This window comes from Corapipo altera, unplaced genomic scaffold (genome assembly GCF_003945725.1).
Source record: "Corapipo altera isolate COAL_440 unplaced genomic scaffold, ASM394572v1 2, whole genome shotgun sequence".
Classification (NCBI taxonomy): domain Eukaryota; kingdom Metazoa; phylum Chordata; class Aves; order Passeriformes; family Pipridae; genus Corapipo; species Corapipo altera.
This window is the reverse complement of record NW_020884890.1, coordinates 264,335-277,494: the sequence shown is the minus strand read 5'-3', so window position 1 is coordinate 277,494 and position 13,160 is coordinate 264,335. Positions and strand designations below refer to the sequence as shown.

At 38.4% G+C, this 13,160-nt stretch overlaps 1 protein-coding gene across 1 annotated transcript; it reads left to right on the top strand.

Moving 5' to 3' along the window:
- The first annotated feature begins 621 nt into the window (after positions 1 to 621).
- KLHL31 (kelch like family member 31) lies at positions 622 to 9,374 on the top strand. The gene is made up of 3 exons (XM_027644929.1): positions 622 to 820; positions 3,125 to 4,328; positions 6,191 to 9,374. The coding sequence occupies exons 2-3, from the start codon at positions 3,157 to 3,159 to the stop codon at positions 6,921 to 6,923; spliced, it is 1,905 nt and encodes a 634-aa protein (XP_027500730.1). The 5' UTR covers positions 622 to 820; positions 3,125 to 3,156; the 3' UTR covers positions 6,924 to 9,374.
- The last annotated feature ends 3,786 nt before the right edge of the window (positions 9,375 to 13,160 follow it).

Sequence of the window (13,160 nt, the reverse complement as noted above, 5' to 3'; positions counted from 1 at the left end):
GATTTCATGATTTTATATGATTCTCTGCCTAGAGTTAAGCACAGAAAACCTAAGAAAGTCGAACTTAAGTACCATGTTTTCCTTGGCATTTCCTGGTAGTTATTTTAGGTTATAGAATAATATGATCATATAATGGCTTTTGAAAAGACCTTCCAAGATTATCTAGCTCTAACCCCTCTGACATCTTCTGCCAGACCAAGTTGCTCAAAGTCCTGTCCAACCCAGCCTTGAACACTTCTAGGGATGGGGCATCCACAGCTTCTCTAGGCAACCTGTGCCAATGCCTCACCATCATCATCATAAAAACTATCTTCCTTATATCAAACTTAAACCTGTCCCTCTCCCTAACCGTACTGGCTTTCATCCAGGCTCCCAGCTTTGAGCAGGGGAACCCAGTGGCTCACCGTACACTTACCTGAGACAATTACTGCCTGCTGTGGAACTACCATCTTCACCTTCCCTTCCCTTTCCTCCCCTGTACCTGTGCATTTGCAGGGTCCAGGCTTGTACTCCTGATTTCCAGCGGCCAGGCAGTCCAGGAAAGCTGAGCTCCTGTGGCTGGGCAGAGGCAGGGAGCAAGGCATGGAGAGGAGGGGTCATTTTAAAGAGCACTCGAGCGCAGGCTCCAGTCTCCTTTGCTTGCTGTGACAGCAAAGTATCTCATTGGAAACCACAAGCTGGGACTTAACAAGTGGCCTCTGACCTTTCTCTCTCTTTTTTTACCACAATTTCTCACTTTTTGTGTTCTCATTTTCTAAGGAAGACGCATTTTCACTGACAGCTTCTTGGACAGCTCTGGAACAACATTTTTCTGAGGAGGGTAAGGGGTTTTTAACTCCTCTGTTTGATAGTGTTTAGAGGGTAACATTTTAAGGGGGGGGAGGTTGGTTGGTTGAAGGCATTGTTTTGGGATCCCGAGTGATATTTGGCATGAGTTGTTCTTAAGTTAAAATAAATAAAGTGAAAGCAAATAGAAAACCAAATCACCCAGGGTTTTCAAAATTAAGTAACATGGTTTTATTATAGGATCATTTTATTTGTTTCACTGGGCTTGCATGTCCTGTCACTTTTAGTGCTTGTACACTATACTGGCTGATGAAATTTATGGTGATGAAAAAGTGTTTTTCAAGAAAAAACTTTGGGTAGTAAGCATTTTTTAACAGAGCTTAAAATACCATGTATTTAAATGAGTTCTGCAATGATGCAGTGAGGCAATAAACATTAAGTGCTGCATGTATTGAAAATTTTAAGTTACGGGTCTCTAAAAATACTTAGAACAACAAGATACAACTGCCGAAAGAATATGCCCTTGCCAGCTTTAAAGTTGCGGCTATTAATACGCAAAGCTAAAACTCTATGTAGAACATACAAAAATATCCAGAGGTTTTGTTTTCCTTTTTTTTCTATGCGAACAAATGTACACAACACTTGCAACATCACAGGTTTTTTGCAACAAAAGCTGTGTTAAACAACCAAGTGTTCTAAAACACTAGCTATACCTTCAGCTGAACCTGTCTTAAAATGGCAAGCTGCTGGGAGGTTGCTATTCTGGGACGTGACTCTGATAGGTCTCAACAGATGCAGCTCCTGGAATGCAGCCGGAGCAGGGGGAGCCGGGCAGCAGCTGACCCCTGCGCTGGCACACTGACATATCAGGGATCGCAGCTCACGTCAGCACAGGCTGACACTGATACTCTGGGCACACATGGCTGTCTCCCTTGCCTGCTCTGCACATGGTCATCACCCAGCAGCAGCAGCAGCAAAAAACTCCTGGTGCTCACAGGCAGCAACCATTCCTTTCTATAATTAAATTATCATTTTATTACATGCTTAAGGAAGAATTGATGTGCTGAGATTCTAGACTTAAATATTACTGAAGTCTTTTTATTATCTACAATAAAACTGTAATTAATTATCATTAATTAGCATTTCTTCATGTTCTGGATTTTATGACTGCAAAGATCACAAAGAAAATTAACGTGTAAATTGTTTTAAAATCAGTGAATATATTGGAGATAAATGCTATATTTGAATCTATTTGAATGCTGATCTCCACCGTTCTGTTTAAACTGTGTTACTGAAGATCAGTGCTTTCCTTTGAGTCTATTTGCACATACATATATTCATTTGAAGCAAATCCTTTGAAGACTGCTTTGGGGCTGTCTTACATTGCATTTGACAAAAATGTGGCTCTTCATTACAGTAAGAGCTGGAACTTGCCTAGAGTTGATACATATTATTTAAATAAATGTGTTCTAATATCACTGTATGGGACTGATTCTTACCTTGACACATACAGAACTTGTTTGAAGTAACACATCCCGAGTTTGCATGACATTTTTTTCAGATAGAAGTTAGACATCTTCTCCATAAATCTCCACAAAATCCGAAAAGTAAGATTATAGATTTTGAATTACTGATGCTGAAAAGCAAGCAAAGTGTGCTATGTCTAGAAAGTATTTGCATGTCTGACATGGAAAATAGAATATCATCAGTTTATAAAATCAAAAATTACAAAAACCCGGAATCAGTTTGGAGCAGTTCCTAAATCTAAAATCAATATGACATCATACTAAAATCCACTTTCTCTTTATGTCTCATCTTGCTTTTTTTTTGTCTTTAAGAATTTCTCCCAGTCTTAATATTTCCCAGTCCAGTTCTGAACTCACCTGTAAGTTTGTGCTATTCCTGGAGTAAGGATTAACAAAGTTGGGGGCCCATATTTTTCCAGTGCTTCTGGCTGATGAATTCAGGTCTAGAACCTGTCTAATTGAAATACATATTTACAAAATTTTACATGCTGGCAAACTCATTTGGAGAATTTAACTCTTTGAACGTGATGATAACAGGTGAATGTTAATTTGTGGCCCTGTTATTTAAAAAAAAAAAAAATTACTGAATGACTTGTAGATGCATTCTTCACAATATAAGTATTGATTGTTAATAATAAACAGCCACACTACAATCTAGAACAGAATAATAGTTCTTAGGAAGATAGATTATCCTGTGTGTTTGGTTTTGTGGCATTAGTATGTATTGACAAAGGTTAGATTTGTTGCACAATCACATAGCTATTAAATTTCACAACTGTGGTGTAGCTCTAAACATTTTAATTTAATTTTAGCAAGCTCTTGGCTGTGATATTTCATTGCAGTCATGGCTCCTAAGAAGAAGAATGTGAAAAAGAACAAAGCAGATATCAATGAAACTACTATCATCGTGGAAGATGGCCCCCTCAGTAAACTAAATGGCTTGAATGGACTCTTGGAAGGAGGAAATGGTTTCAGCTGCATCTCATCTGAAGTTTCAGATCCATCATATTGCCCAAATCTCTTGGAAGGTCTAAGTAGAATGAGACAAGAAAATTTTCTGTGTGACTTGACTATCAGTACCAAAACCAAATCCTTCAGTGTTCATAAGGTGGTGATGGCTTCAAGCAGTGAATACTTCCACAACATCTTAAAGAAAGATCCATCCACTCAAAGAGTGGACCTCAATGATGTGTCCCCATTGGGTCTAGCTACTGTTATCACCTATGCTTACTCTGGAAAACTTACTCTCTCACTTTATACAATAGGTAGTATTATTTCCACAGCAATTTATCTACAGATTCACACCCTTGTAAAGATGTGCTGTGATTTTCTAGTCCAAGAAATCAGTGTTGAGAACTGTATGTACATTGCTAATATTGCAGAAACGTACGGACTAAAAACAACCAAGGAAGCAGCGCACAAATTTATTAGAGACAACTTCATTGAATTTTCAGAAACTGATCAGTTCCTGAAACTTACTTTTGATCAGATTAATGAACTTCTTGCAGATGATGACTTGCAGTTGCCTTCTGAAATTGTTGCATTCCAGATTGCAATAAAATGGCTGGAATTTGACCAAAAAAGAGTAAAGTTTGCTGCCAATCTCTTAAGTAACATCCGTTTTGGTACCATCTCAGCCCAAGACCTTGTCAATTATGTACAAACTGTGCCAAGAATGATGCAAGATGCAGACTGCCATAAGCTCCTAGTGGATGCCATGAACTATCACTTGCTTCCCTATCACCAGAATACACTTCAGTCCAGAAGAACAAGGATCCGTGGAGGTTTCAGAGTCTTAGTTACTGTTGGGGGACGCCCTGCTCTAACAGAGAAGTCTCTCAGCAGAGACATCTTATACAGAGATCCTGAAAAAGGATGGAAGAAGCTAAGTGAAATGCCTGCTAAAAGTTTTAATCAGTGTGTCACAGTGATGGATGGATTTCTTTATGTGGCTGGTGGGGAAGACCAGAATGATGCCAGGAACCAAGCCAAGCATGCAGTCAGCAATTTCTGCAGGTAACTGGTTCTTTATTTAAAAGAGATGGAGGTATCTACAGAAGGTAGGCAGATAGACTACGCTGTTTTGTGTCATGTAACATGAACCACTCGGATAAAGAGAAAGGGGACAGTGTGGGGGAGGTATAGATGCTATTCTAAATTAAAGTCTGAATGAACAGAAATATGCAACTGGCGTTATGGCAAAAAACTTCACCATGATTGCGCATGCACAATCAGAAGTGAGGAAAACCTGAGAAAACTTACTCCAAGTAGAGGAAGTAAATAGGAACATAAATAAGAAGTCCTGGGATGTTCTAAGGTACCATTAAAATGCACCAAATCAGACAAGGTGAGAGTTTTCAAATTTTTAAAACCTTAGATGTCTCATAGAAAGTTCTGAAAAGCACCTTTTAGGTGTTAACTTCTAGTCTTAAGTTTCTATGCACCATCTACTGTATTTTCAACAGCTTTTATACTGCATTTCATATCCCTTAGCTTTTTATTATTATCAAGAGTTTAGAAACAGCACCACTGCTTGAGGGCTGTATTTCTCTTCTACAATGTACTCCAAATAACACCTCACTTCTGAAATATTGCAGTTCCTACCTACAGCCATTGTAGGACTGCACTGGTGGTAGCAAGGTCAGAAGAGTGCGTAGGCTAACGTGCAATAGTCAAATGAGTGGTACTAGTTTTTAAATAGTTCAACCTGCAAGCTGACAGCACACAGCAGCTTGAAGGAAAGGCTGGAGGTAAAAAAACTCAGCTTTTTGTCTACTAACAGACTGTGGACATACAATGGCAATACACAGCCACAGTCCTACCAATGGTCCCTTTTCTGCTCCCGGAAGGAACAGTCAACTTCTCCTGAGGACATCAACCAACATACAAAGTTAATGAATGAGGAACCTTCTCTAGATCAATTTTATTGTGTAATCTACTTAGTCAGAAAAATATATCACATAAAAGAGATTATGCTGTTGCTCTCCTGACCTGCTGCCTTTAAGCTGTGCTTCACATTCTCAAAGGAGCTGTGCCCAGTGCACACCCTGGTTGTGAGGAGGTTGGGGAATCCTCATTGTCCATGGCTGAATGGATTCTGCTCCTTGTTGTGCCATTAACCTTGAGCATGTCAAGTCACATCAGTATGTCTGTGGACTTGCAGATGACAATGCTGAACAACAGCTAACAATTAGTGCTTACTTTCCCATAGTCTTTTTCTCATGTGATTTTCTGATCCCCTTAGCATGCAACAGGAGAAGTGTGTGGGTCTACTAAGGTACTTTACTCAACATCTTCAAGAGTGATAATTTGACATTTCCTATTTCAAAATTGCTTAAATATCAAGGACGAGGAATGTTATTTTAGATAGGAATGGTGTTAGAAAGTGCAGATGCTCTTTTCACATAAACTTTACTCCATATGAGTGGCAGGGAAAGCATATTCACCATTTAGAAAGTACTAAGAAGATGCAAGTATAAATCACCAAATAACATTTTTTTAATACTCTTTGAGTAAATTTAGACATCTTTGCTGTAGGTGTAAATTGCAAAAAAAAAAATTTAAATTTCTATTGTATCTTGAAAGTATCTCTTCCCAGTATTCTAATGAGATTATTGTACAAAATCAAGTTACATAAGAATTAGATTTACTTCATTGAAATAATAGGTTTTAATGACACAAACAGATATTTCTCCCATCAAAACCTGAATTTATTTGGAAATTTAACGAAGAATACCAGTTTCATTACACTGACTTTTCATAGGCTAAATAACTGACTAAAATTTTAGCAATTTTGCTCTTGCAGCAGTGACATGGAAATCCTGTACAGTTTAGCAGAGCACTATGTGAGACTGTTACCCTCTTTTTAATGCTTTCAGATATGATCCTCGTTTCAACAGCTGGATTCACTTGGCAAACATGAATCAGCGGCGCACCCATTTTAGCCTGAATGTGTTCAATGGTCTCCTTTTTGCCGTGGGCGGTCGCAACTCTGAGGGATGTCTCTCCTCTGTTGAATGCTACGTGCCCGCAACTAACCAGTGGCAGATGAAGGCACCGCTGGAGGTGCCCAGGTGCTGCCATGCCAGTGCCGTGGTGGATGGTCAGATCCTGGTCACAGGAGGCTACATCAATAACGCTTACTCTCGCTCAGTGTGCATGTACGACCCCAGCAAAGACAGCTGGCAGGACAAGGCCAGCCTCAGCACCCCAAGAGGCTGGCACTGTGCAGTGTCCCTTCTGGAGAGGGTCTATGTCATGGGTGGGTCTCAGCTGGGGGGGCGAGCCGAGAGGGTCGATGTTCTCCCTGTGGAGTGTTACAGTCCTTACACAGGGCAATGGAATTATGTGGCACCACTTCAAACTGGAGTTAGTACGGCTGGCGCCTCCACCCTTAATGGGAAAATTTACTTAGTGGGTGGCTGGAATGAAATAGAGAAAAAGTACAAGAAATGCATTCAGTGCTATAACCCAGATCTCAATGAATGGACAGAGGAAGATGAGCTGCCTGAGGCCACTGTGGGTGTATCCTGTTGTACAATATCCATGCCCAACACGAAGACAAGGGAGTCCAGGGCCAGCTCAGTCTCTTCTGTCCCAGTTAGTATTTAAAGACGGGTCTAACCAGCAATAAGTTAAAAATGTTTACCAGCGCAGCAGTATAATTAACCCTTTAAGTAGAATTTTTGTGCTTATATGGAAAAAAAATAATTGGCTTTGCAAATATTTTAACAGTGCAAACTGGCTGGTTTTCATGAACTTTAGTACAGGTGGTGTGAAACAGCACATTAAGGATAAGATCAATTTTCTTAGCCTGAAGAGAGAGTTAACCCATAGCTGCAGGATTTCATTCTCTTCTTGACTTTGCCATTGACTTACTATTCTATCTCTGGCATATCATTTCATTTTTTTTATGCCTTGGTTTGCTTACCTGTAAAATTGAGATACACTTGCTGTAGAAGATTGTTATGAGGTTTTTTAATACTAAGCTTTAAATGCTTTCAGAACCCAAAATGAAAGTCAAATATGGCTAGTAATAAATCTCAACATAGATCAGAAATGGGCAATTCATCATAAAATTGCCATAAAATTCATCAGTTTTGTTATTTTCTAAGTTTTTTTTTTTTTTTTTTGGACAAACAGAAGGGAAAAAAGGCAAACCAAAAATATAGCATATAGCATGTGCATACTTTCCTTTTGGGGCAGCAGTATTCACAAAAAAATAAACTCCTTCAGAATTTAGGAAGAGAACTTCATCTTCTGCCATGAAACCCTTTAATTCTTATATCAAATCCTGTGACATGGCTTTCAAGACCTGAATCCACAAAATACCTTAATTCCTGTAAGCGCTTTGGGCCAGCCCCAAGAGCTACCTTGGGTGCCAGATAGCTCTCCCAACCTCTGTTTATACCAAGGAGGTGACCACCACCCCATCTTCCTCCTCATGCCAGGGAGACACCCCTGTCATTGCAGGTGGGAGGCACAAAGGCCAGTCTGTATGACTCTTCCTGTTCCTGCTCTTCCAATCTGTGTAGAAATGTATGTCTGGGTTATCTTCTCATCTGAGAAGGTCCTCAGCAATGCAAGGAGCTGGGAGCTGCTGCAAGGGCAAAACATGGAAGTTGAGTTCATACCAGGAGACACCAGGGGTTCATGGCATCTGAATACGAAGAAGATGCACAGAGCAAACTCTCTTAAGTATTATTCTGGCAAATAACCGGTGGAGTGAGGAACAAGGATATAATAAAGACTTCAGGATCTACCTTTCAGAATAGGACGTGTGGAAAACTGAATCATGGGAAAACTTTCCTTAATAGGAACAAAGAGATACCTTAACAGCTTTCTTACCAGGTGTGGGCACAACACCCAAAGTAACCTTCTCCTGGACATACCATTATGTATGTCCTTCTGAAGCCTTCATTGCAGCCCTTTCTATGGAGATTTTATTCACGTTATTCCAAAGGCTAGACTAACGCTCTGTGTGGTGAAGTCTGTGAATTTTTCCCAGTGAGTGGAGTCTTTAATCAACTTGGATTACCTTCCAAGAACTTTTCTTCCTGACTTCAGCGTGAACTGGGAGAGTTAAGCAGGAAATCTAAGTTTATTCCCATAGCCAAAAGCCCATCATGTCCCCTGAGGATTTGATACCAAAAGACTGCTGTCAGCACAAAATTTCTACATTCTTTTCTCTGGAGAGGAAATGGGGAATACAAGGAATTAAAATTATTTAATATAACCAAAAGGGCAGCAAGTCACTCACCTTTTTCTAAGGTATCCAGAGATAGTATTTAGAAATTTAAAAAACAACTATTCTGGCCTCAGACACACGTTGGATGAAATTGTCATGAAATTGTCATATGCAAGTGGCTCTTTTTTTTTTTAGGAATTCAGTCTCAAAGTGCTATGAATAGTCAGATGTTGCTCCATGCTTTCCTATTTGTGAGTAAACACTTCCTGTACATTGACAACCATTTTGGTTTTGAGTAGAAAGTTATTTGTGAGTGATGGGCTAAGTGCAATGAAACTAATTTCTACTACTTAAAGGGTTAAAAACTTTGGGGGCCAAATCCTTTTCATCTTACTCACAAAAACAGTTCCATTGATTTCAGTGGGACTACTGAATAAGATGTACAGGATTTTGAACTCTTGGCCAAATTCTGGCAGAACAGTAGATAAAGATGCTTGCTATAACTGTCATACCCAGAAGGAAGACTGTCCTCTGCCTCCACTGCCCTTCACCACAACAAATCCATGAAGGCATGTCCTAGGAGCCAAATACCAATGGCCACGTGTTCCTTCTGTAGCATAAATTAGCTATGTACTTTAGGACAAAAATCTTACACAGATTAGGAAATGTTATTGTTATCAGTATAACACTTCAGGGTGGCTTTATATTATTTTCTCTAAACATCTGTTTAGGCTTCAACTGCACATTGAGCCAGAATTTGGCCCTTAATATGTGACACTATTTGCTGGACTTAATATTATGTTGATGATAACATGTACTGAGCTATTTGTGATATTTTTATGTATGATCTTGTATTGTTAGAACTGTGAAAATTATTTGTATGGTGTGTTTTATGGGACAGTGTTCTTTCATTGTCCAGTACTGCATCTTTGATCTTCCAATGTTTAATAACAACATGTCAGTTGAACTCGAAATATTGTATATCCCAAAAAGAAGTTTTAAAATACAGTTTAGGAAGTACTGTATACATTAATATTAAGTAGAGCAGAGGACTTCTAACTGTATGAGATGTAGACTGTTAAAGCATTACAAGGGTCTTCTTTAATGATATACTAGTAGTAGGCCCCAAATCTTCGTTCGCGAAGCCTAGCCATGACTAGTAGTAGGAAAAAAAATATAAGCCGTTATCCTCAAAATTCCTTATAAAATGCCCATGTGTTTTATAGTCAACATCTGTGCTTCAAATTCAAATCTGAAAAATAAGCTTTCTTCAGTCTGTGAGTGAAGCAGTTTGCTAAGGTTTGTTTTCTTGTTTATTCATGATTGTTTAGGTGCATGGGAGAGTGTGTTACAAGGTTGTGAGGGAGGAACTTACTGTTGTAAAGTTGTCCTGAAAGGAAGATGTTGCGCTTAGTTCTTAATTGAGATGAGATCATGATCGTTTAATCTCTTCTTAAAGTTAACCTTCAAGATCATCTGTGGATCAGTCAAGAGTCCAGTAAACTTAAATGCCAACTTCTAGCTGGTCAAAGAGGGAAGCAGATAAAATTAACATCAACCAAACCAAATGAGGTGTTCAAAAATGCTTTGCGTTGAGATTTTTTAAATGGCAGTTTTTGCAGGAAAAAGTATGTGATAAATGAATTGACTGAGTAAGACCATGCTTTATATTATCCTGAAACCTAGATTAGTTTATCTCATGGTTGTAACTCTTCTCAAACCATAGTGGTTTTAGAGGGAGTTTTTCCTTAGTAGCAACTGGGTTTGGTAATTCTAGTTGCAAACCCGACAGTCACACAAATAGTTTTATGAGCATGCGTACCTTCTTGAATTCAGTGGGACTTCTGCTATATATGGTTATTCTCATGGATTTGTATTTGGAAAATTAAAATACAAGAACTAAATCCATGAGTAGACAAACATAATGGATTTTTGACATTAGTGACAACCAACATAAATGTATTAGACTGATCCTCAACATGACCATTCACTTACCATGCTGGCGCATGACATTTTTTTGAGACTCAATTACCCCATAAGGATATTATTTCCTGGGGAATTGTTGCTCAATGAAATCCTATGTATGCTCCAAGGATTTTTGTGCAACACACAGGATGGGAGATGCTTGAGGCTCCAGTCAGTAGAAAGGGGAAGATGGAGCCACTTATAAGAGTCAGTAGACTGAGATTTTATTAGCAATTCTCAAGAATGTTTGAGAAAAATGTGCTGGAAATAAGCACCTACTTCAACACATAGCTTTCTATAAGCAGCTTTGCTTATGTTGCATGACTGAGATGGGCTCCATAACTGAGATTTTTCTAATGAAAAGCAAGGCTCAAGTTTCAATTGCCTGTAACTTCAGTTCTCATTTGAACTCAATTTTCAATCCCTTTTAACCCATTTACCCAAGCTGGGAGATCTTGTTCCAAGTCTGGATTCACTCAGAGAATGCGATTAAAGCCAATAGTTAGTCCTTGTATAGTTCCTTGGGCTTTTTGCAATTAATCTTCTCATCTTTTTGCATAAGTACTCAAAAACATTGTAATGCACAGATTTATACTTTGATTCCTCCTTGCAAGAGGAAGGTCTCTTGTCCCTATTAGTTTCTCTTTTCTTATCCATAACTGAATGACTAAGAGGGTACCAAAGGAGATGCACAGATGTGAACAGCACATAAAAGCTCTGATTTTAAAAATGTCATTGCTGGTGGCCACAATAAAGAAACAGACACATTCTGAAATGCCTGCTGAAAAAAAAAAAAAGGTGAAAAATGAGTTACTGGTGCTCATTTGCAAGTGTGACACTGCTCAGAGCTCTGTTCCCAGGAATTTCCTAAAGAATAAAGGAAAATAGATGCAATTCTATACAGCTGGTATGAGAGATTTGGTTAATGCCAGATGAGTTTTGCCATGCAAAAGACATACTTGTCTCAATGAAAATTTTCAATAACAATATAAGCAATCTATAAACTTATAAGGAATATATAGTCAGTTTCTGTTGGTAGAATGGGAACACACACACTTATATAAACTGGATGTTATGCTAGTTGCAGCCTTGGCAGTTTTTTTGTCAACAAGAAAAAATATTAACTTATTTGTATAAAGCATTTTCCTGGTTTGTTAAGTGCTAGACATATTGCTTATACAGAAGGGTTTTCTAACTGTACACTTTAAGGATGGACTGTGATAACACAAGGGAACATATTTCAACAGAAAAAAAATCTGTAAGTGTAATGTGAGAATGTTACTACTTAAAAATTAAAATTTGTAGTGCAGCAGTTGTTGTTAAGAGGAAAACAGCATGTTGGTATTTTTCATTGTGTGCTTTAAATAAAGCTGGCGACACATGGTGCGAACAAATTATTCATATTGTAAAATCAGTTGGAAACTGCGAGACTGTCTTTCTGACAAATGGCTGGTTGCAGTTAAAATATGCTTTGTTTTCTGAGCCCCGGGTTGATCCTTGCTTTCATATCAGCCAACTGGAATGTTTGTTACACCCGGACTGTCAAACCACCTTCACAATAAGCTGTATAGTGTGACACTGGAGCCATTTTTATCTTTTCTGTTTCATTACAAGGACAACAACTTGCTTTTTAACAATAAATTTCACAGTCTTTTGTTGTAATCAAAATGCCTAACAAGAAGTGATGATAAATCAGATGTCTGATTAGTAACTGAACATGTTTTCATTTGGATTGTATGAGTAACAGTATAAAAAATAAAAACATCTAAATTTCAAGGAAAAAAAATAGTCCAAATTCTGAAGACCAAATAAGTTGAGCCACAGATGAGAGGATCTGAAATGCCAAAAATCATTCCACATGTTTTAACACCAAGGGCTTGGTTCAAAGTGTGATTCTGTAGATTTGGCAGATGTCACAACCTGAAGGGTTACCCAACCTGCAGCTGTGCAGAGATCATGACTGTGCGTTCCTAGGATTCTGTAACACACAAGGATGCAGAGGCTTTGTCCTCTAAAATTTTCTACTTTATTACAGATTACCACAAAAATCACTGCTAGCAAATATACTGGTAGTTAATAAAGCTAATATGATGATTAATAAAGTCAATATGAATGAATATATGTCAAGCTACTAAAAATTATCAGCAATCAATAATACAGTATCAATTAATAGTATGGTGTCAAACAATACTAGCTTCAAGCACTGTAGTACAACCAATGATAACAACAACCAAGTAGGTATATACTACTACAATTACTGTAACTTATCACTGGTGAAGAAAATTTATCAACAATAATATAATAGTATATATACTTCATATATATTACATTTACATGAAGAAAATTAGACAGACTTAAGAAGAAGCCAAACCATGTCAAAGGGAGGAACAAACTGATTCTGGAGGGGACACCCAACCAACCCCAAAAGAGGGGAGCACAGACACAAGCAGCAAGAGAAAAGACAGAGTCTCCCTTCCAGACAGATCCCTGACACAGAATCTGGAATCAGCCAGCATCCCCAGTGAGAGTCCAAGTGCTTGTGGACACTTCATGTGGGATTCAGCTGGAAAGTTCTCAGAAAGAGACTCCATTTTGGATAAAAATTAAGTCTTTTTTATAACAAAGGGACTTAAGCATGTAGGAGATCCTACTTTGAGCGGTTAATAGATGATGTTAATTTCTAGTTTTCATCTCTA

Excerpts from the sequence above, each read along its gene's own strand:
- KLHL31 (XM_027644929.1), top strand. The coding sequence starts at position 3,157 with ATGGCTCCTAAGAAGAAGAATGTGAAAAAGAACAAAGCAGATATCAAT. Across the intron at positions 4,329-6,190 it reads GCAGTCAGCAATTTCTGCAG|ATATGATCCTCGTTTCAACA; the intron begins GTAACTGGTTCT and ends TAATGCTTTCAG.